This window comes from Ursus maritimus, unplaced genomic scaffold (assembly GCF_017311325.1).
Source record: "Ursus maritimus isolate PB19 unplaced genomic scaffold, ASM1731132v1 scaffold_21, whole genome shotgun sequence".
Classification (NCBI taxonomy): Eukaryota; Metazoa; Chordata; class Mammalia; order Carnivora; family Ursidae; genus Ursus; species Ursus maritimus.
The window spans coordinates 5,812,802-5,837,784 of record NW_024424564.1 but is presented as its reverse complement, the minus strand read 5'-3'; the positions used below and the strand labels follow the sequence as shown (position 1 = coordinate 5,837,784).

At 42.7% G+C, this 24,983-nt stretch overlaps 1 protein-coding gene across 1 annotated transcript in view; it reads left to right on the top strand.

Annotated features, from left to right (window-relative positions):
* Positions 1-16,898, top strand: part of PPM1H (protein phosphatase, Mg2+/Mn2+ dependent 1H) — a 238,941-nt gene extending 222,043 nt beyond the window's left edge. Inside the window, exon 10 of the mRNA XM_040637216.1 lies at positions 12,230-16,898. Within this exon, the coding sequence (XP_040493150.1) occupies positions 12,230-12,377 (148 nt within the window). The 3' untranslated portion in view covers positions 12,378-16,898. The remainder of the gene's footprint in view (positions 1-12,229) is intronic.
* Positions 16,899-24,983: the final 8,085 nt, after the last annotated feature.

The window sequence follows — 24,983 nt, the reverse complement described above, 5'->3', positions numbered from 1 at the left end:
GGCATCGGCATCATCTGAGAACTTGTTAGAGATGCAGATTCTCAGGTCCCATCCCCAGTTCACCAAATAAAGCTCCAGTGAGGGGACCCAGCAGCTTGTGTTTTAACAGACCTCCCAGGGGATCTGGTGCTGCTAAAGGTCATACAAAAAGATACCCACGGGACTGTTTGTATCACGAAGGCTGGAATGAACGCGCGTCCAGTCGCAGGAGGGATAAACTAAGGACAGAGTGCGTTACGGCTCAAAAACGGGGTGAACCAAAGCTATGCTCGTTAGCAGGGAAGAATCTCGAAACATACTGGTGAGTTTGATAAGCAAGTCATAGAAGAATACACACGATTCTATCGACATGAAGTAGAAAACGAACACTATCTCATTTAGGTCTGTAGATACTAAAACTATAACAAAAAGCAAGAGAATTAACCCCAAATGTAGGATAATAGTTACCTTGGTAGAAGGGGTGACAGGGAGGGGAACAGTATGTGCTTGAGAAAAGGCCACAGTGAGCTTCCAAGATCTTCCTGGTACTGTTCCTTTAGCTAATGGCAGGCACACGATGACGCACGTTATTGGAAACTGTGTGTGCGTCGGATGCGTTTGTTCGTATGTAGACTGTGAGAGGCAGCGTAGCCTGGTGCTTTCTAGCATGGAACCTAGGCAGACTGCCTGAGTTCAAATCCTGGCTCTGCCCCTGCGAGACTGGCGTTTCTTAACTTCTCCGTGCCTCAGATCCCTCCTCTGTAAAATGGCGGTTCCCACAGTACTGACCTCACACATCTCGGTAAAGTGAAGTGCTTGCTGATGACTAAGCAGTAATGGGTATTTATTGTTGTTATTCTCTGTTTGATGCTGGGTTTGTTTCATGTATTTCACAACGAAAAATAGTCCTTTAGGAAAAAAGTGAATGAAGTGAGGCTGTCTCCCTCTTCCTTGACTTGTTTGGAATCCAGTTGTTTGCATTCTTTTATTTGAACTTAAATGGATTTTTCTCCTGTTGAGCTTTTAGTTTTAATCTGTGTTTTATATCCTGCTTGTTAGCAGCATTCTCACTGGTTTTCTCTACTGTGATTATTTTTATAAAGCTTTGCAAAGCCAGCTGACAGGTACAAGTGCAAAGGCACCAAGTACTTTATTTTAATCTCTCCAAGCTGGCTTGGTCTTGCTTACCAGCCCATCTCTCTCCATGGCAACAAATCTGCCTCCCGGGAGCGGTAACCTACGGACAGTGCTGTCGCCGGGCAGGTGCGTGCCAGGTCAGAGCAGGCTCCGGGGCTCATCGGAACTGCCACCTCCAGAGGCAGGGCTTAGAGGGATTTCCGTGGAACAAACAGGGCAGGAAGGCCAAAGGTTTTGTGTCTGCCTTTCAGGGAAGGTGGCAAACCAAAGACTTCTGTATCCAGTGGGTGAATGAGTGAAAGGGAAAGTTGTAAGATAAGCACCATTTTATTGGTAAGAAAAAGAGTATCGGGCTGGAGATCAGAAAAAAATCTGGTTGGGTTTTGAGACCTTAAGGCAGTAAGACCTTATAGGCAGACGTTTCTTCTCTGCCCCATCACTCCCATTCAGATTCATTCAGTTGAAAAACAATACTCAGGACATGTTTTATGAGCCACGGTCTGCTGGGTATTGGGGAAGAAATCTGTGAAGCAAAGAGACCTGGCTCCTGCCCTCTCGGAGTTTAGAGTCTAGAGGGGGTTATGGGAACATAAGGAAGTTACACTGTAAGTGCTAAAGACAGGAGCGGACTCAGAGCAAGGGATAGCCAAGAAAGCTTCCCACAGGAAGGGCTATCTAGGGCGCTTGGGTGGCTCAGCTGGTTAAGCGTCTGCCTTCAGCTCAGGTCATGATCCCGGGGTCCTGGGATCGAGCCCTGCATTGGGCCCCTGCTGAGCCTGCTTCTCCCTCTCCCTCTGCCGTACCCCCTGCCTATGCTCTATCAAAAATAAATAATCTTGAAAAAAAAAATGAAGGGCTATCTAAACTTAAATCTGAAGAACAAACAAGGATGAGCCGGACAGTGTAGGGGTGAGGTGCAACTGGGAACCCAGGCAGAACATGGCGCAGTCAAGGAAGCAGGCGGTCAGGACGGCTGACTGGGCTGACCGTGGGGTGCTGTCCACACACGAGGTGTGAGATAAATGGGCCAAGTTGTGGCCAACCTTAGGAACTCACAAGATTTTTTTTTTTTAATTATTTATTTATTTTTTTGGCAGAGAGAGAGTGAGAGAGCACAAGCATGGTGAGCGGGGGAGAGGGAGAAGCAGACTCACTGCTGAGCAGGGAGCCCGATGCAGGGCTCGATCCCAGGAGCCTGGGATCATGACCTGAGATGAAGGCAGACACTTAACCGAGTGAGCCACCCAGGTGCCCCAGGAACTCACAAGATTAATGAATGTGGAAATTAGTTGTGGGAAAGGAAGTCTATAATAATGACAGGGAATTTGTGCAATTCATTCATTCTGATCCATGATCAGCAGACCGTCTGTGCAATCTGATGGTGAAAACATGAGATGTGGATTGTTTCTCTACCCCTGTCTGCTCCTTTGTAATTTAAACAATACTAGGAAATCAGAAAAACTGAATTTATTTCACACTTAGGCTTAGAAGTAATGTAAACTTTTCTCTTTTCGTGTGTGATGTATTTGCACATTTCTGTGTGTAATTTGGGAGGTGGGCACCACATCCGTGCCCAGGATGAGTGTGTCTCCTTGTCTGGCGCCTGGAGAGCTCTGGCCCAGAAGCCACAGCAGGGGGTGCTCCAGCTGGGAGCTGTTCTCATCTTCCTGTGCAATAGAAATATGAGGGAAAGTCATCCTAATAAATTTTAGTCAAAGTTATAATGTTCTGTGAGGAGGAAGGACACACTTTATAACTGCAGAGGCTCTGTGGGCTCTTCTCGGCCAGAAGGATTCATTTCTCCCCAGATGTAGCCCAGGACCAAAGGTTAACCTATCTAATCATGTTGGAAGGTGGGGGCTGGCTGGTTGGCTTGCTTACTTTTCTTTTTTTCTTTCCTTTCCTTTTTTCTTTTTCCTTTCCTTCTTTTGCTCTCCCTCCCTCCCTTCCTCTTTCTTTCCTCCTTTCTTTCTTCCTTTCATTTCTTTCCTTCCTCCTTTTTCTTTTCTTTTGATTGGAGTACACCCTGAGTATAGCAGAGCCGGCGGTTCTGTGAGTCCTCGGTGGGGTTGTGAATTGACCCAGTCATCGGAAATACGCCAGGCTAGCACTTGAGTCGGTCACGTGGTTGGAAGTCATGGAGGTTGGGCTGCACAACCTGGAGTTCTAATACCAGGAAGATTCTCAGTTGAGGCCTAAACATCCCGCACAGTTTGGAGAAGGTGCTCAGAGAAAGGCCTGGAAGGGTTTTTCTGAGGCAAACTAGGGATTGACTTATCCCCTCTATGAAGCTGAAGATTTAGGGGTAGATCGCCTGTGAAGAATATTTGAAATAGAGGCAAGTGTGTAAACACTCAGAGAGGATGCTCAATATTTCAGAAAGTAATGAGTTGTTAGTATGACTGAGGGGTAAGGGCATGGGCAACGCCGGAAGGAACGAGGGCCAAAGAGCAGTTAACCAAACGGGAAAGCATGGCATGCAGTCACATTCCAAATGCCCTGGCAAAACTTTGCTTTGCCTGTCCTTCATTGCCCGAAACCTGTCTGTGGAAACCTCCTCTTTGTAACTTGGACCTACTGACCCTCAGTCCCCCCACCATGACACTCAAGGGGCTTTTTTTGGGGTACCAATATAACGTAAATTCCACAGAGTGTTTCCCTAACAAGAGAAGCCTTCTTGGGGCGCCTGGGTGGCTCAGTTGGTTAAGCATCTGCCTTCGGCTCAGGTCATGATCCCAGGGTCCTGGGATCAGGCCCCAGGTCGGGCTCCCTGCTCAGCGGGCAGTCTGCTTCTCCCTCTCCCTCTCCCTCTGCCACTCCCCCTGTTTGTCTCGCTGTTTCTCAAATAAATAAAATCTTAAAAAAGAGAGAGAGAGCAAAGCCTCCTTGATGGTCACACTTCAGATGGCATTCTTCACATCCATGCTCTCTGAGACTCAGATCTGTGTGCGTTAATGAGGGAGAGATTAATCCGTGGGAAGTTACTAGCAAAACCGCCACCGACACCGACAGCCGGCTACTCAGGCAGCTATTAAGTGCTAGTTTGTATTTCCTTGATAGTATGAAATTTATTTTGGCAGAAGACAAAAGTTCTTTTTATGAATTCTTTCCGTGAATTAGCTGAACTAATTTCTACCAGCACCACATAGTTTTGAAAAGCTGTGCCTCAAATGCAAAAAGGAAGGGTTCCCCCACTGTCCCCCCATATCAATTACATGTTTGAACAACAAATTTGTGAGTGCTTGATCTGCTGTTTGAAGACTAGATAAAATCTGCATTTTTGTTTCTTTTGCAGTGTTTAGCATATTTAGACCCATGGGAACTTGGAAGTCAGTCTGTGACCCTCCTGTAATGGCCTCTGAACAGCTCGCTGCCAGGCCCCTCTGCCCTTCTTCACTGCTGTTTCTATGGCTGCTGGAGCAGAGCTGTGTGGCCCCTTAGCTGGACTGTCAGGGCATTTTAAAGGGCTTGCCAGGGAAAAGTGTGAAGGAAATGTTCTTTGGCTCCCTCTCACATTGAAATTTTGCTGTTTGAGATACAAACAAAAATAAACACATACCACCTAAGGAACCAGGGAGTTGGTGCCAGGGGCAGAGGGGTGGATGAAGCCTGGCAGGTGTTCTTGCCCTCTCCTGTGGGTGTGGGCTGCTCTCCGCAGTCTGTGGCCTTGTACCTGCTGGCACATTAACCCCTCATGTACACTGTGGCAGTGCCACGGACAGAGCTGTCATTCCAGTGTCCGGATACTGCGTGGAATCCCCGCCCCCTGCGCCAGGGACAGAAGCTGTCATGAGTGGCTTCCGTGAGTTTAGAGGCAGACAAGGGACCCGCGTGGTTCAGCTCCCAGCCATGAGCCTACGAGATGCCTCCGCCTGGGATGAGTTGCCCACGTCCAAATACAATAAAGAGCCCTCTCCAAGCCACCCTCACCCCTACCCACCCAGTCACCATAGATCCCTCCCAATGTTCCAAAGCTTGGGAGAGCTTTTCTACCTCTTACATTTCAGAGGCCTGCTCAGAATGCAAAGAAGATTCCTCCTCCTGTTCCCATCACACTCTATTACTGCTGGGCATCAGCAGATGGAGGCTGCCTTTTATATGCAAATATTTGGAACCCATTAATTCCCCAGTTCCTGCCACCTACCTCCCTCTTGTAAGACCCTGATCTGTACCATCTAAATGGCAAATAGCAGTTCCCACCCAACTAGAACTATTAAAGCCTTTAAGGCATGGTTATAGCCTGAGGCCTGAAATGGACGTAGTTTTGACACCGGTGCTGATTCAAATGCGGTCTCTGTGAGAAACAGACTCTCCAAGAGGTGGATGACGGAAGGCCAATCTCTCGGGGAAGAGAAAGACATTTTATGTTTAATGAGGAAAACGACAGCTAACATGTACTGACCTCTGACCAAGTCCGAGACTGTGCTGAATGCTTTGTGGAAGGATCTCATTCATTCCTTGCAGGAGCCTCTGAGGTCTGCCCTGTCATCATTCCAGATTTATAGGAAAAGAGGGGCTCCAGGAGGCTAAGGAATTTTTCCAGAGTGCCCATGTGGGCCGTGGTAAAACCAGGATTGGACCCTAGGCAACCCACGCGCACACCCTGAGCCCCTTTGTATGCTGTGCTGAAGAGATGAAAGAAGTCAGAACTGCCACAGAAATGGCGGGGACAACAGACACAATTGAGGATTTATTGGTCGGTCTCCCTCCACCCCGACGGTTAGTGCCTTGTGAAAAGAGCTTCTGGCCTTCCCATAGTTCTTCAGCCCTCTTCCTTTCTTTGTTCTCCTCCCTCCCCTGCTGTCCTTTCTCTGCTCCCTCCCATTCAGAGCCCGAGGAAGCCTCTGAGCCAAGCCCTGTGCCGTGTGCCAAGTTAGCTCCCTCCCTGGCAGCCATTTCTTTCAGCAGAGCTTTGCTGATCAATATTGAAAGTTGCGGCCAGAGAAGAAAAATGTTCTCAAAATACAGAATTTGTCTCCCTGGGAGATTCTTTCTTAGAAGAGAGCGAGTACTTCAAACTGCTCCAGCAGTTCTCTCATGCGGTCTAACCAAGCATTCTGATTAAGGCATTCAGGAATGGCCCTTCGTCCGCTCCACATCCAGCTTCCAGAATCGCCAGGCTCCTCAGCCCGCCTCACAGCCTGGGCCTGTGTGCAATGGAATCCTCCTCCTGTCACTGTCTTCCGCTGTGCCATATTCTTCTTTGCTCCTCTCCTGTATATTTTGTATTCACATTTCATGTTTTAACTCCGTCTGTGGCACGTGTCTGCCCTTGTGTTCAGTCTCAGTACCAAAATCTGTAGAGCTCTCCTATTTTACTGCCATATTTAGCAATTTCTTTCATAGTCACCAACTAGGTGGGCCTTGTCGGGTAGAAATGGGAAGAAAACCAAATGGGAGCAGGGACACCCAGTTCTTTCCCTCCAGAGAAAGCTGTTTCCTCTTGTACCAGTTTTGGTGTAAAGCAACCTTACAAACGGTTTCATGCCTGGGGCAAGTTGGCTCTTAAATATGGATGCCAGTGGGTTTTGAAATGACCGCCAGCCTGGCTGAATATTGGAGTTGGGGCACAAACCTTCTCCCAGGAGCTGGTTTCTGGGGTTGTGTCAAGTTGATCATTTGTGAGGAGAGCTCTTGCAACTGGCTTCATTTTACCTGAATATTGTTTCTGACTTCATTTCAATACTGGGTCTCCTGTAGCCTGAAGGAAATGTCAGGAAATGGGTCCTAGAGTTCAGCTATACTGTTAAGTCACTGAATATAGCATCTACTCAGTCCCCTTCAGTTGTCCACACGGGCTGCTTTTACAGAGGGGATACCAGACTCCCCAGAGGAGTCATGGGGAGGAATCTGAACTCATGGCAACTGTGTTGGAAGAAGTGTTCCTCGGCATTCTCCCTCCACCTCCCGCTTCAGGTCCTTCCCTGAAGCACACGGATGAGGGCAAGAACCTGAGGAAACTGAAGTCCTGTGAGGAGGGGATATGGTTGGGTAGGCTCACCACACAGGAAGTGGGAAAGTAAACCTCACAGTACTCCTGTGTTAGGAGAATCCTAAACCAAGAAATTACATGTTCTATAGCTGGAAAACCCCATGGTGTTTCTTTGTAAAGGCAAATTTAAAAATCTCTCTATAAGCTAAGGCACAGAGTCAGCAACCCTTACTGAAGAGAAACATATCTTCAAAACCACTATGAGAAAGAATAACTAGACACAATGGAGCCTTCTCTCTAGGTCTCCAAAAAAAACCCAGTAGAACAGGTTGAAACTTTAAACATGTACAAATAGAACCACAAGGCAAGAGGAGGTAAATCTGGAAAACAACCAAATGGAAATTCACAATGGGGAAGAGTATGTCATTGAAATAAAGTTACCATAGTTCACCCTTGCATAACATGGGTTTCAACTGCATGAGTCCACTTATACATGGATTTTTTGGACATAGTACAGTAAATGTGTTTTACGATTTTTAAATATTTTCTGTAGCTTATTTTATTGTAAGAATACAGTATATATAATAAGTATAACAGACATATATATTAACTGACTGTTTATGTTATCAGTAAGGTGTCTGGGCAACAATAGGCTATTAGTAGTTAAGTTTTCAGAGAGTCAAAAGTTATACTTGGGTTTTTGACTGTGTGGCAATTGGTGTCCCTTAACCTCCATGTTGAAGAGTTAACTGTACTGAATGGAAAAGTAAACCACTAAAACAAGAACTAATGAATTTATAGAAATCAAAGAGAAAAAAGAAAACAGGAAAGAAGTAGAAATCTGGAAGGCAAAATGGGGACGGTCTAATAGAAAATATAAAAAAAAATAGAGGGCAAGCAATATTCAAAAAGTTCACAGTTGAGAATTTTCCAGAATCAAAGAAGTATTTTCTCACTTAAAGGAGTAAAACAAATTTTCAACACTGATAGATAAAAAGGAATCCTCATTGTTATTCTTGGTGTAACTTCATACCATCAATAATAGTAGAAACTTTTTAAAAAGCTACCAATGAGAAGATATTTCCTTATAAAGAATGTCTTCTCAACAAGAGAAGTCACAATAAATGAAATTGTCTCTAAAATGCTGAGGGAAAATAATGATCAATCCAGGATTCTATACCCAATAAAGCCATCATGCAAGATTAAAAACAAAAATAAGAGATTTTTGTGGTCCAAAGACTGGGTGAGTTTAATCCCTTCCAGACCATTGTTGAAAGAATTTCTAAAAATGGACTTCAACAGAAGAAAAATCAAATCCAGAAGGAAGGAATGGAATTCAAAAAACACAGAAGTTGGTATGTTGGTTTATTTACATAATTATAGATTATAAATGAGAATAATGACTACTAGAGGCTTAAAAGCAAGATGAAATTCAACTACCAGGCAGTAACATGGAAGATCATAGAAGGTGTTCTAAGATCCCTTTGTTTCCTGAAGGAAATAAATAAATAACCTGTGTATAAAAAACTTAAGCATAAGTGCTAAGATGACAGAAATTAACTATCCCTTCTAAACCAGTAGGGGGAGGGGAAAGGTGCTAAAGCAATCAACCTGACGGAAAGCAAGGATGAAGAAAAGCATGATAAACAGAAAACACACAGGAACTTTTATATATATTTATATGTATTAGTGATGGCAGAAATAAGCTCAGATATATCGGTTTTTACAATAAACATAGTTTACATCTTAACTATGAGATTAGGCTTTATTTTAATTAGCCATGTATCACTAATGAAATACACTTTAAAATACAAAGTTTAGAAGTCCTACTCAGACTTTTATCATTGAAAAAATCAGGGTGAGGAGGTGGCATTGAAAAATGACCATCTTTTCTTGCCTAAGAGACTGGGGATCGCATTAACTAAGGATGGTAGATGGGCAAGTCTCACCTTGGAAGTGAAAATAAGTTAATACTTATTGACTTCTTCTTAAGTTGTAACTGGGGCTCCCAAGGAACTTAAGAAGCATTAGAGAGAGGAGCTTGTGTCATGTGTGATGGGAGCCCAGACGCAGAACTTGGGAGTGTGGAGTGGAGTGGAAGCTGCCCATCACCACCACTCCCCACCCAAAAAAAGGAGAATTCAGGAAGACAGGAGATGTCAAAGGCAAAGAAGGTGGTCCGTGGTGTCTGTGCTGGAGCATGGTTGAGCTGAATGAGTACTGAGAAGAAGCTTTTAGGTCAAGGTGTAAGAGGCCAGATGAGTGAGGTAATGGGCCTACTGGTAAGAGATTAAGGAGGAAAAAGGGAAGAAACTGAAGAAGCAAAAATGGATTTCTCTCTCAAGAAGTTCAGTACCTAAGGGAAGACAGAATGGATGGTAAAGAGAAATTCAGGCTCAAGGGAAGTTATCTTGGAATAGGCAATAACCATTTTTAAGAATAAAACCTTAATTATCTAGAGCCCTCGGGGAAATGAGTTTCCTGGGTAACCATCTTTTCTAGGTGACCTAATGCTGCTTTTTAAAATACCACTGCTAATTTTGACCATTTTTGAAATACCCAGAGTCACCAGCAGTGGCAATATCAGGGTGGTCTCTTGCCTTGAACTAAGGGTGATCCTCGTTTGTGACTTCGTTTCACCTCGTTTTGCTCTCTCTCCGTCGTTGCCCCATGGCTGCAGACCCGCAGAGGCCCACAGGGTGATTTGCCTTTCTCTAGACTAGCCACAGAGAGCTGGCTTGAGTTCTTTTCTCTGTTTTTTGACATCTTGGAGCATCTTTTACTGTCAGCCAACTTTTACCGTAACTTGCCATAATTTTCTGTCTAGCATGCTCTTGAGCCGGCTTCGGGTGTGTTCGGCCCTGACAGACACATCTACTCTGTACTGACTCAGCCAGGTTTCTTCACTTGAGAGGCTGAAGTTTGGACCCCAATCACCAGGATAATAAACATCACTCTGATATTGTTGGTAGCCTTTCCCAGCATGGTTGTATCTCAGATATACAATTTAATAGAAACCCGAAAGTGAGCATCTGAGAGACTACTTAGTATAGTATAAGCTGCAGTATGTGGATTTGGGGACATTTATTTGGCTCTTTAGCCAAAGGCCTCTCTGGACTCCTTTCTGTTTATTTCCTGATCTCAACAGGAGAACCCTCTGAAAGGGCTAACTGGCTGCATCTTCCCTCAAGAGCAACTGAAGACATTTCTGCCTCAAAGCTGATAATCTCTCCACACAGATAGAAAAAGAAGGTGTCTCTCCTCCCCACCCACCACCCACCCTCCAGGAGGAAAGGCATTTATTTTGTATTAACTCTAGCAGCCTCTCCTCTGCCGCCTGTGGGGTGTCGTATACTCCTTTCTGCTGCCTGGGCTGCAAGGAGACTTGAGTCGCAAAGACTTTATGTCCTGGAATCTTAATCCTGAGATCATCTGCTGCAGACCTCAGTCTTAAATATTGTAACAGTGGGCTAGATGCTAGTCTCTTATTTAATTAATTTATTTTTTGCCAGGTCTCCTTTAATACGAGACTCAGTAAATCCATAAAGGGTCTTAACAGAAGAAATAGAAGAGCCTTCTGGTGTTCTGAATTCTATAAAAATCACAGTCCTGAGGGCAAGGCAGAGACATTCCAAAGTAGGGAAAAGCCACTAGTAATATCAGGGTGGTCTGTTGTTAAAGGTCTGTCGTTAAAGCCTTCTAAGAAGCCTTCCTTACGGGGTGACATTTATTATCTTGGTGATTTATCAGAGTCTAGCTTTTAGCTTTTCAGGTTCAGAAACTGGTTTAATCAAGATACAAAGAGCAGATTCATTGTCAGAGCTGGGCTCACCCTCACCAAGCTTAGAAAATTGATCTGGAAACCGAAATGCCAGCTGACATTTATATGGAGAAATATAACTGACTGATATTCTTAAAGTACAATGACTGGCTCATTCTTTTCCTCGGCAGGCCTACACAAGGAGCCAGATCATAATCAGGTTATTTGGTGAACGTGAAATCAGAGTTAACGGTGAATCATGTTTAATGGCATAGGCTGAGAGTAATTCATCCACACTAAATGTGGTCCTACCAGCGGAACTAAATCTCTTTGAAGTCTGTCAGCTAAGTCTCTCTTTGCTCTGATCAGTATTTGGATAGACACCTGCCAACGTTTTGTCTCGTTATTTTATGCCTCAGGGCCAACCCAGGCCCACACCCACCAAAATCCCCTCCCACACTGGTCTTTAGATATTAATATTTTCCATTGGCTAATAATGTACTCATTCTTTTTCCTTAAGTTTAAATCTCCATGAGCAATCTTATTTTCAGATTTTTGGAGGACGCCCTGCTGTGCCCACGTTGATCAAGAAGAGAGTGTGGCACTGATAAGGGTGGGTGACAAGCTCATCCACACCAAGTCCTTTCCCAAAAACACCCTCACATTTTTACTATATTCTTGTGTTACATGTACTATTAATGTTTTTATTTAAATCAACTCACTTTTTAAAAACAATTTTATTTTAAAAGATTGACCCCTACCATAAATGGAAAATGACTATCCTTTGTTCTCAAAAAGAATGTGGTCCAAAAACTGAACACTGGAAACAAAGCTCTTAGTTTCCCAAGTACTTTTTCAGCTAGGCATGGTCCGCCGGGCAAATCTGTGAGCCTGAGCAGATCCATAGTAGACAGACTCACACCAAACGGAGACTCTCCTTGACATCACCAAAAACCTCAAAGGATTCAACAGCAGAATAATTTAGGAGGTTATTTAATGTATGTGGTGCCTTGTCCATCTACCACCTAAAAGACTAATCGCATGTTAGGCATCCCACGTTTTGGGAAAGGATGGCTTAGACTTTTTTTTTTTTTTTAGTATTTTATTTATTCATTTGAGACAGAGAGAGAGAGAGCATGAGCAGGGGGAAAGGCAGAGGGAGAGGGAGAAGCAGACTCCCTGCTGAGGTGGGAGCCTAACGTGGGACTTGATCCCGGGACGCAGAGATCATGACCTGAGCTGAAGGCCTGTGCTTCACCATCTGAGCCCCCCAGGGCCCCAGGCCTGGACTTTTAAGAGATGTTAGGGGTATTGGAAAACTGTTTACACAGCTGTAGTGACGCCTCCTTCCCAGCCTTCCTCGACTCCAGATTCTGCCTGACACCATACTGATGGTTTCATTCCTGCTTCTCCCTACACAGGTACACACTGGCAGCTCAGGACCTGGTGATGCGTGCCCGCGGGGTCCTGAAGGACAGAGGATGGCGGATATCTAACGACCGACTGGGCTCAGGAGACGACATTTCTGTATATGTCATTCCTTTAATACATGGGAACAAACTTTCATGAGAGCAGTCCAGGGCGTTGGGAGGACAGCAGGGGAGAAAGCTGGGATACCTCTTAGCAGGGCAGGACTGGGAAGCGCCCCAGCAGAGTTCCAGGGGATGCAACCTCTTCCCAGCCCAGGTGGGGAGTTTGCTGCTGAAAGGCCTCTGGCTGTACTTCTGGGGGACCCTTAGATTTCAGTTTCCTCTTCAGTAACAGGTCTGGATACTCAACAAGAGCAAAACATAAAGGCTGCTACTGAGCGCTGTGTTTCTTTTGGTTCCTTTAATAGGCCTCCTAGGCGGCCATTGCCTATTTTGGGCACACACATCATATTTATTTGGAGTAGCTGGGCAGCCATTTTCAGGTGTTACTGGCAGAAGACTCTTCGGCCTGTCAAGCTGCCAGCTTCTCTACGGGTTAAAAGTGCTGCATTGGAAAGTTGGGGATCATGCCTCAGAAACTGTAAGCACCCACCTTCTAGTAAGCCTGAGATTTATTTCAGGGAACACCATCTGTGTGTGTGTTTATGTCTCTCTCTCTCTCTTCATTCTTTCGTGGTTATGGTGGGGTAAGGCAGGGATTTTTTCTTTTTGATATTCCTTGAATCTTAATTGTTTCTCTTCCATAAAACAGGCCTGGGACTTTCCAGCTCCTTGCTGAGGAATTTGTATGTCAAAGTCCAGCCCAGACTGTCCCCATATTCTGTAGCCCACACCACCCAGGCAGCCTTCTGGAGCAGTGCCCTGGCTGACAGAGTCCTGTCTTTGTTACGTAACAGTTTGTTCCTGAGTTGAGTTTTCTCACCAAATCAGTGTGTTTTCATGAAAATATGGGTGTTTCTTTGGACCAACAGTTCCTCAGTTGTTTCCAGGGGTCCCCCTTTTGTGGCTTGGGATTTCTCTGAGAATCTAGGTTTTCATTTCTGAAATCGTTGGCCCTCCCCACCTGCTGTGCCATGGGGACATATGTAAAGCAGTGTTTAAGAAAAGATCAGAACAGGAAGCTCCATGTATCAGTCAGGTCACCATACCTCGTATGAAGACCATTCCTCCATTTTGGATCCAGGTTCCATGGGCTGTGACTGTCCCCAAGGCCATTCCATATCAGTAAGTATCCGTGTACTGTCAGGGAGCAGCAGTCCTGCTCTCCCCCTCATCCTCAGGCAAGGCCCACTCAGAATAGCCATTTGATAAGAGTGAATTTGAATTGGGTTGACTGGCCATTCTCATGCTGTGTGCCCCATTCCTTCCTCTTGGAATCACGTCCCAGCCACCCACAGCTGAAACCTCCATTCCCACTGTAGCTCCACTTCTGAGTGTTCCTCACAAGAGCTGCAGAGGCAGTGGACATCAGATCTACCTGTTGCTTCTCTACCAAGAGGAATCACAAAATAGAATTTTAGAAATCACTTCTCTCAGGCAGACTACTGCTCTGCATTGGAGGACCTTGTGGAGCGGTGTCTGATTACTGAGTCTGCTTCCTGCACACCTCCTGTGGCTTCATCACCATCTTGACAGTTTTGTGTGATGTAAACATTCTTCCCACCCCATACAGTAAAATGTCATTGATGTGATTCCCAAAACTGCTTGAGCGCCAGTTCCAGTTTGCATGTTTGTTGAATCCCTTCCCCAGAGGAGAGGAGAGGAACCTTTCCTCCAGGATAGTTCGTCACCTTCCTGGAGTTACAGTTATTTTATTAGGAAAGGCCTGGAGCCTCTCTACTCAGGAATGAATTCATTCCACAGTGTGGAAATGATGCCCTGTCTGGTAGGTAAAGTACTATGGGAATTTACCCACCAGCTGTTTGCCAAATGTTGCCAGGGAAGAATTGGACTACTACCTTGTCAGGGGTCATCTTAGCATCTGACAGCCTCCCTCCTCCTCCAGGAGATCGGAGCAACCCCACATGGCTCTGTGGGGACAAGTGTGTGGTAAACCATTTGCTTCTCTGGCAGAATAAGATGCTATGGGACAACATGCAGGCATCCCACAGCAATGTGGTTCCACCTTCTGTTCCCGCCCTGGCTCCAAGTCACGTACAAATGGAAAACAAAGTTCTTCATGGAGGACTCTGAACCGCCTTCTTTGGGAAGCTGTCCTCATACGCAATTGCCTCTTTCCCATGTTCCCATTGCCTTTCATCTGTTTTCTGTCCTGGGCTTTCTATGTTGGTCCTACCTTGAGCTTTTCTACTTTTATTTGAGCCACCACCGACTTTGGGCGTAGATGCCATGATAGTCGTCTACTCAATTCACCAATTCATGTACTGCCAAGACATGTCTCAGGAAAAATTCTGGAACCCCCTTTTTCAGTGTATCCTAAAGTCTTGAGCATTTAGTCCTGCTGGTTAGTTAGAAAGGTATCCAGGAATTCTTTTCATAAGCCTCCTTGGTGGAAAGATCTTAGTAAAAAGCTGAAGCCCTGTTTCTGTTTGGGGGATGGGAGGAAAATTACAAATGAGGTGGATAAATCATATGTGAAAAAAGTGATTTGTTAATGCCCATAGCAGATCTACCCAGCACTGATATTGCTCTGTGAATTGAGCTTACTCTGTTTGGCTTTATTTTTCACCCAGGCCCCATGCCATCCCATCCCAGAGCAGTAACTGTTTCTACATAACAGGGTCGGCCTTTGGAGCATTCCTAGAGAGGTCAAAAGGCAACACACTCAAAATTCTGAAGAACATATTTATATGTGGTTCTGAAATCCTGTGTATCTGACTTATAGCCAAATCTGTTGTCCTAATAGCCTCCGAGGAAGTCTTGTTTAATAAAAAGCTTTCGACTTCCTAGTCAAGTCTTTATGGTTGTCTTGGGGTGTGTGTGGCCACTTCCTCTAATGAAAGGCTCTTTCAGTTCTAAATCTCTTTGTTGGGCTGGACCCTGCTCTTCGGGATACTTGGGGACGGTCTTTTCCTTAAAGACAGCAAACTCCTACCCCATCCACACCCTGCAGCCTTTTGTGGGGCGCAACCAAACGCTTGTTCTCGTGACACCTGCAGGGAGAGCAGCGCGGCAGTCAGAGGTGGAGGGTAGGTTCAGTGGTGGTTCTGCTTACCTGACTGCCATTCTTGGGGTGGCAAGGGAGAGGTGAAAATCGGGCTAGGCCAAGTCCTCAGCTGTGGACTAGGACAGACCACAAAACGTGGCAATTTCAGTTCCTTTCCACAACTTTGGGGAATTTGGGGTGTTTTTGATTTTTTAATTCCTGGCAGCTTACCTCTGTGGGGCTGTGCAAAGTCAGCTGTGCTCACCTTTTCCTTACTCCTAAGTATTCCTTTACTTCTCGGGAACAGCTACAGCCGTAGGTGGATATTGGGCAGGGATGCGAGTCTCGGGACCCAGATGTGGCCTCCAATCTTGGCCATTTGGGCGGAATTTTTGTTTACCAAGAGCACTGACATGGAAACATGTGGAAAAAGACTCCCACATCTTTAAAATTCCGATTCTCCTCTAGACTGCACCTCCTTCCTCGTCTGCCAGTTTTTTTCCAACAAGGTCAAGAGCGGGCAGTGGTTTCTTTCCACCACAGTTTGAGGATCTGACCTTTCCTTAAGTGACCCAGCAGCACCACTGTTCTCAGAGGGAATATGTTAAACTTTTATGAGATTCTATTTTCAGTAAATTACTGCTTCTGGGACACTTGGAGAAAGCAGTGAGGAGTCACCATCTACGCAGAGAACAATCAGGCTGACCCTAAAATTTACCAGATCTAAGAAAAGAGGAAAACGGTATCTGGCCCCAGGACAGAATCTTACACTAGAAATTTGGGTTTGTGAGGACTCTACAGCTGCGGAGAAGTGTCAGAGTCTGCACACCATACGCAGCCCACCACGCTGAGCAGACCGGGCGGGTGCGGCTGATGTGGCAGGTGCGTACCCTGGGATTTTTCAGAGGACACTACGTGAGCAGCCAACTGCCGTCTTAGGTGAGCACCGTGGCAGCTCTTTGTCAGACGGGAGTGCCAGTCTGGGCACGACTGCTCTTTCCAATCCGTGATGTTACATGTAAATAGCTTTCATTTTTCCTCTGCGTCTTCGATGAAGTCTTGTTCACGTAGCAAGCAGGTAGACAGTGACCAAATGAGGCTGTAAACGTGCTGTTGTTTTCTACTGCAGCGTACTTGAAGGAGACCCTTGTGCCCCCCACTCTTCTGATCTTCCATAGTATTTTGTGTCCGGGGAGTCCTGAGGTTATTCTCTTACTTCTGTTCGCTTCCGTTTTCTCTGTTTCTTCTGGAGACCCAGGGAGGCCCACGGGGGAGATCATTTGTAAAGAATGCATCATGGTCTGGGTTTCCAGAAATACCAGATGTACAGAGAATGACAGGAATCTGCCTGAAAATGGCTTCAGAAACATGTACCTTTATGCTTTGTGATCGTGAAACCTTGACTTTTGTAACCCCCCAAAATGAAAACTGTTTAGTAAAGGGGATCTATTTTGTGTGTTTCGAAACTTAGGTGCGATGTTCCCTGGAAAAGCTAAAGAAATGTATATGCTCAATGACATTTTAAAATAAAACATTATATATATGTATATAGGACACCTTTAGAAAAACGTTTGTGTCATTTCTTTTTATTCGCTCTGAAGTTTCTTCGTATCAGGTAATGGAATGACGGGAGTGTCATGACCTCACGGGCAGTTACAAACTGTGACCAGATTCGAAAGACATTCAAAAGGGAATGGATGCCGAGTCTATAAACCTTCGCAAGAATAGCGGTAAAGGCTATCCATTTCAGCAATGCGTCCAGAAGAAACATCTTGGAGGTTACTACCAAGAATTGCTCCCAAGAGGTATTCTTTTTCTTTTTCTTTTTCTTGAGGTATAACTGATACGCAACATTACATTAGCTTCCGGTGTACAATAGTGATTTGATATGTGCATATGGTGCAAGGTGATCGTCACAGAACTTCTAGTTAATCCATCACATTCGTATTAACAAAAGTATTTTTTCTTGTGATAACTTTCACTCCCTTAGAAACTGTGAAATATGCAGTACAGTATTATTAACTATAGTCACCGTGCTGTACATTACATCCTCATGACTTACTTACAACTGCGAGTTTGTATTTTTTGACCCTCAGCCACCCATTTCTCCCACCCCTCATCCCTGCCTCTCCCAACCACCAGTCTGTTCTCTGTGCCTGTTCTTGTTTTTATTTATTTTTTAGATACCACATATAAGTGAGCTCATATGGTATTTATCTTATTTCACTTATCATAATGCCCTTAAGATCCATCCACATGGTCACAAATGGCAAGATTTCATTATTTTTTATAACTGAATAATATCCTGTGTGCGTATATTTTCCTTATCCATTCATTCATTGATGGAGACTTAGGTTTCTCCATATCTTGGCCACTGTAAATAATGTTGCAGTCATCATGGGAGTGCATATGTCTTTTCAAGTTAGTGTTCTCGTTTTCTTTGGATAAATACCTACAAGTGGAATTGCTGGATCATATGGTAGTTCTGTTTTGTAATTTTTTAATGAATCTCCATACTGTTTTCCATAGTGGCTGTGGCAGTTTACAGTCCCACCAGTAGTGCACAGGGTCTCCCTTTCACCACATCCTTGCCAACACTTGTCATTTCTTATCTTTTTTATAAGAACCATTCTAACAAGTGTGAGGTGATATCTTACGGTTTTGATTTACATTTCCCTGATGATTAGTGATGTTGCATACCTCTTCATGTGTCTGTTGGCCATCTGTAGGTCTTCTTTGGAAAAATGTCTATTCAGATCTTCTGCCCATTTTTTTAATTGAGTTGCTTTGGGTTTGTTGTTTTTTTATTGTTATTGAATTGTATGAGTTCTTTATATATTTTGGATATTAACCTATTACCAGATACATGATTTGCAAATATTTTCTCCCATTCAGTAGGTTGCTTTTTCATTTTGTTGATGGTTTCCTTTGCTGTACAGAAGCTTTTTAGTTTGATGTAATCACACTTGTTTATTTTTGCTGTCTGTTGATGCCTTTGCTTTTGGTGTCAAATCAAAAAAAAAAAAAAATCATTTCCAAGACCCATGTCAAGGAGCTTACTGCCTATGTTTTCTTTTAGGAGTTTTATGGTTTCAGCTTGCATTCAAGTCTTTAATCCATTTTGAGATAATATTTATGTATGGTGTAAATAGAGGTCCAGTTTTCCCAACCCACTGATTGAAGAGATTGTTCTCTCCCCATTGTATATCCTTGGCTCCTTTGTCATAAATTAATTGACCATATATGTGTGAGTTTGTTTTTGGGCTCTCTATTCTGTTCCATTAATCTATGTGTCTGTCTATATGTAAATACCATACTGTGTTGACTGCAGCTTTGTAATATAGCTTGAAATCAGGGAGCATGATGCCTCCAGCTTTGTTCTTCTTTCTCAACATTGCTTTGGATGTTTGGGGTCTTTTGTGGTTCCATACAAATTTTAGGATTATTTCTTCTATTTCTATGAAAAATGCCATTAGAATTTTATAGGAGTTGCACAGGAACTGTAGAATGCTTTAGATAATGTGGACATTTTAACAATACTGATTCTTCCAATCCATGAACACAGTACACCCTTCCATTTCTTTGTGTCATATTCACTTTCTTTAATGTCTTGTAATTTTCAGTGTATAGTCTTTTACCTCTTTGGTTAAATTATTGCTAGGAATCTTATTTTTTTATCTAACTTTAAATGGGATAGTTTTCTTAATTTCTCTTTCTGATAGTTTGTTATTAGTGTGTACAAATGCAAGAGATTTCTGTATGTTGCTTTTGTACACTGCAACTTCACTGAATTCATTCATGAGCTCTAGCAGTTCTGGGGGGATTCTTTGGGTGATTTTTTATATTATATCATGTTATCTGCAAATATGACAGTTTTACCCTTTCCTTTTTGATTTCAATTCCTTTTACTTCTTTTTCTTGCCTAATTGTTCTGGCTAGTTCTTCCAGTATTATGCTGAATAAAAATAACAAGAATATGCATCATTTTCTTATTCCTGGTCTTAAAAGAAAAGATTCCAGCTTTTTACCACTCAGTATGATGTTATCTGTGGGCATGTCATATGTGGCCTTTATTGTGTTGAGGTATGTTCCCTCTATAACCTCTTTGTTGAGAGTTTTTATCATATAAAGGGATGTTGAATTTTGCCAAATGCTTTTTCTGCGTCTACGGAGATGATTATATGTTTATCCTTTATTTTGTTAATATGATGTATCACATTGTTTGATTGTGGAAATTAAACTACCCTTGTACCCCTGGAATAAATCCTAAATGAAGTTCCTTTTAATGTACTGTTGAATTCTGTTTGCTAAGTTTTTTTGAGGACTTTTGCATCTATGTTTATCAAGGATATTGGCTTGTAATTTTCTTTTCTTGTGCTATCCTTGTTTGGTTTTGGTGTCAGGTAATGCTAGCCTCATAAAATTAGTTTGGAAGTATTCTCTCCTCTTCTGTTTTGTGGAAGAGTTTGAGAAGGATTGATATTAATTCTTATTTGAATCTTGGGCAGAATTCACCCGTGAAGCCATCTGGCCCCATGACTTTTGTTTTTTTGGGAGATTTTTGATTAATTCACTATTCTTACTAGTAATCAGTCTGTTCAGATTTCCTGTTTCTTCATGATTCAGTCTTGGAAGGTTGTATGTTTCTAGGAACCTATCCATTTCTTTTAGGTTATCCAATTTATTGGCACATAATTGTAGTAGTCTCTTATGATCCTTTGCATTTCTGTATTATCAGTTATAATGTCTCTTTTGTTCTCAGTTGTATTTATGAGTTCTGGTCATTTTTGCTTGGTGAGTCTGGCTACTGGCTTGTCAATTTTGTTTATCTTCTCGTAGAACCAGCTCTTGGTTTCATTGATCTTTTCTATTGTTTTTTTGGTCCCTATTTTATTTATTTCTGCTTTGATCTTTGTTATTTCCTTCCTTCTACTGACTTTGAACTTTGTTCACTTTGCAGTTCTTTGAGTTGTGTAATTATGTTGAGATTTTTCTTGTTTCTTGAGGTAGGCATTTATTGCTATGAACCTCCCTCTGGAACTGCTTTTGCTGCATCCGATAGGTTTTGGTATGTTGTACTTACATTTTCTTTTGTCTCAAGGTATTTTTTGATTTCCTCTTTGATTTCTTCATTGACCTGTTGATTGTTCAGTAGCATGTTGTTTAATCTCTACATATTTGTGAATTGTCCAGTTTTCTTCTTATAACCAATTTCTAGTTTCATACCATTGTAGTCAGAAAATATGGTTGATATGATTTCAGTCTTAAATTTGTTAAGACTTGTTTTGTGGCCTAACATATGATGTATCCTGGATAATGTTCCATGTACACTTGAAAACTGTATATTCTGTTGCTTTTGAATGGAATGTTCTGTACAAATATCTCTTTAAGTCCATCTGATCTAACATGTCACTTAAGGCTGATGTTTCCTTATTGATTTTCTTTCTGGATAATCTACCCATTGGTGTAAGTGGAGTACTAAAGTCCCTTATTATTATTGTATTGCTGTCTCTTTCTCCCTTTTGGTCTCTCAATATTTGCTTTATTTAGGTTCTCTTACGTTGGATGTATAAATATTTACAAGTGTTTCATCCTCTTGTTGACTGATCCCTTTATCCCAGGAGGTATTTTTGAGAGGGCTAGTGATTATATACTTGCTGAAGACTGTAGAAGTCAAGACTCTCCTTAGTTACTTAAGCATTTTTAAGTACTTACAAAGTGTTAGTAAAATGTTCCATCTTATACAGAAGAGTTAACAGATGGGACAAGACAGCAAAGAATGCTAATTCTGCTTAGTTCTAGAGTCCAGGAAGTTAAAAGTAATCTAGAAAATAACACAATGTTAAAAAATAACTTAAGTATTGATTCACAAAAGAAAGCTAAACGTAGGCTATAGCTTATCTGAAGCTTAGGTTGGAAGAGCAGACTAGTTAGAAAACACACATATTAGAATAGTTTTATTGTAAAACCTCCTCAGCTTTTTTCCCCTTCACTTGTGCCTCCTCCTTCTCCTCCCTCAATAGTAGAAAGTCATGAAGAGTCAATCCCAAGATTAGATACCTGAAGGTTAAGACATTTCTTCTCTGTGGAAAATGGTGGAGTCTTCTAGCATTCTCTCACGAGCAGTGTTTAGCTTATCAGATTAGCTCCTGAAAGCTGCGTCAGGTTGTCTCTAAAGATGGCTGCCAAAAATGCCTCCTACATCTGTTCACAAGTGCTCCTTTTCCCATCATGAGGTGGCGTTTGTTTCCCTACCCCTTGAGTCTGGTCTGGCTGGTGACTTGCTTTGATTAATAGAATGCAGAAGTGACATTCTGAGAATTCCAAATTTAGGTCTCAGGAGGCCTTATAGCACCTGCTTTCGCTCTTGGAAGCCAGCCACACTGCAAATGTCAGACTACATTATTGAGTGATGAGAGGCCACCAGGGAGATAACCAAAGTGCCCAGACATTGGAAGTGAGGCCATCTTTCATCCCTAAATCCCTCTTGAGTCACTTCAGGTGATACCATAAGAAGAGAGAGACCCAGCCAGCTCTCAGCTGTTCAGGCCATTCCAGCTGAGGCCACAGACATCACAGAGCAGAGAGGAGCCATCCACACTGAGCCCTGCCTGAATTCCTGACCCACAGAAACATGAGCAAATAAGATGGTTTTATTTTAAGCCACGTAAGATTTGGATACTTTATAACATACAACACAGCAATAGATAACTGAAACAAGGTATAGAGAACCTGGCTTGGAGGAATTTGGGGTAAATTAAACAGAGAAGAGAATGGCAATGAGAAAATACATTTGTAACTTGGGCAATAATGGAACCTAGTAGAGTGACTGAAATGAGGGAAACTAACTTCCAGCAATAATGTGGAGATTCTGATGGCTATATTGGGGTCCCAGCAAGAGTTTTCCTCCACATCTACGTTTTTGCTTCTTCATGCAGCTTCCAGTGATCATTGCTAAGCCAGGAAAATGAGGACTACTGAGGCTATGAGCCTACAAGGGGGAAAGGAAGGTCTTTAACTCCTCACTTAATGATAGGACCGTTTGTGACCTTTGGGAGAGTCAAGTGCTTCTGTTGCTCCCCAGACTGTTGCTTGAGCGTGATAAGTTATATTGGAGGGAAAACAAGACAGTTTTTAAATTGTATGTGCATGTGTATTTTTTTAAAAATTCCCATCGTTTAAAAATCCCCATGTACAAAATACTTCAAAGTTGTTGCCATCCCAGTTTTTCCCTTCAATTAAATGTCAGGCCAAAGAGTGAGTTATATATCCTAGCAATTAGTCTGCCTTTTTAATTGCTTTTTCTATCATTAGAGCCCTGAAAAGACTGCTGCTCTCAGTACATCTCTACATTTTTAGTGTCTTGTCTTTCACTTCTGAAGAGATTCTCCAGCCAGCTAACCTCTTTTGCTTTATTGATCCCACTTAAGCTGCCTGCAAGAGATTCCAAGTGTGAATGAGCATGAGGTGGGGGCAGGGTGCTCTGTGACTGCCTTCCAGGCACCAGATCTGATCATTTGCTGGTCCAAGGGGACATGGACAGGGCTTTGGAAGGTCTGAGTGTAGCCCTGGAGGATAGCACTTCTCTAAAAGGGGAAGATAAATCTGTACTTTGTCTTTTACCATTTTTTAAAATTTTAATTTACAAATAGAGTCACCAAAAAGGTAAATGTAGATGAGCTCATTCAGAAGGCACTGTTGTGAGGTGGGAGTGGGGTGGGGTGGGGGAGTGTTTGACATGAGGACGAAGTGAAGTCATGATAGCAAAATGTCCCAAACCAAGACATTTTACACCCTTTAAGCACTACTAGTTCGTGTCAGTAACCAGACATCTCGGATTTAAACAAAGGAATTCTGGAACCTGAAAATAGTAGTCTCAGCAGTTCTGAATTTGAGATTACTTCCTTGCTGAGTTGGGTGAGATAAAAAGTTGCAGGTGAGATTCTGGAGAACTATGAAATCTCTATTCTCATTGTCCTCGGTAAAAAAATGAAAGTTCCAACTCCTCAAAGCCCTAATATAAGAAGTCAGGGGCCATCTAGCCAGTCTACCAAATGCACAGTAAATTTTGAAAATTAACAGTGTGGTTGCACTCCTACTTTCAAAAAAGATAAGTGCTATCATCATTAGTGTTATGTGTCTTAAAATACAATTCATATAGACTCAATCATTTATAGATGATGTTACAATGTTTATCTGGGAATTGCTTCAAACATTGAGTGGGGGGAGTTGATCGGCACTCAGAACGAGACAAGATTGACCATGTTGAAAAAAGTTATCCAGACTTGGAAATAAAAGGATGTTGGCATGCCTTTTCAGTGTCTTTCCTAGAATATCATCTAGCAGGCCCACCCAAGAATTATTTAGTTCTTAGGTTAGGGTTCAGCAAACTTCTTCTGTAAAAGGCCAGATGATAAATACTTTAGACTTTATGGACCATTTGGACTCTGTCACAACTACTCAACTCTGTTGCATAAAAGTAGTCACAGACTGAATGAGGTTCTGTGCTAAAGTGGTAAAAATCCAAACTTTTATGTCTTGATCGGAAGAATTAACTCATGAAAAGACGGTCTGATCTTCTCTGGTGTGAAATGAATGAAAAAGTCACACATATTAATGAACACTAATGGACTACCATTAAGAAAAACCAGGTAGATCAGTAATCATTTATCTTACTTGTTACAAATGGGATAATTTAGAAATGCTCCAGTTGTTTACTGCTAAGTTTTATATTCCACTTTTAGCCACGATGGTGGGGGAAGCATCAGGGTTGTGACACTGTATTTCTTCAATACTAAGACATGATCAGTTATATAACCTGCCACCAATTCAAGGCAGTTAGATTTTATTCTTAAGGAGGAAGCTAACCTATGATTTACCGTGCTTTAGCATGAGATAAAAATAAAACACCATCTATGTATTATATTCTTACTATTTATTAGGCCCTGTGCTAGGTACTTGACATCTGATTTCTTTTATCCCCCTCTCAGGTAAATATTACCACGTTTTACAAACGAGGAAATAATTTCATCCCATTTGTGATCAAGAATATACTTTATGTGATTTCAATCCTTTAAAATTTACTGAGGTTTGTTTTATGACCTAATATAAACAGGTTTCCCCCCTATCCAAAAATGGAGTGTTCCTGTGAAACCTTTTGTGAGCTGAAATGACATAAAGTGAAGAAGCAATTACCATTAATTTATACGAAAAAAATTTTGAGCATTCCCAGACCTCTTATAGGCTTTTCTGATACTTTATGACACATCTTGCTAATGGATGCACAAAATAAATCAGGCTGAAGAACAGATGCTCACAGGCACAGTTCAAAGCTTTGGCAGCTTGATGCATAAATGCTGAGTGTAGATCCAGGGGAAGGAGCATGGTGGTACCACTCCTGTTGCTCAGAGTGTGCACTGCCTCTATTGCTGCAACACCAATGCTGAACACTGTTTTCACCTTTTCTTTGTAAAAGTGAAAATTCTCTTTGGATTTCATTCAGTTAGCAGAAACAAGAGGCCTTTCACAATGGAGGTCCTTCATAAAAGCAAAGTGGCTTAAAACAAACTTTGGAAAAGCAGGGAATCCCTGTAGTCTTTCCTGGAGAATGTTCCACGTGTACCTGAAAAGAATGAATGT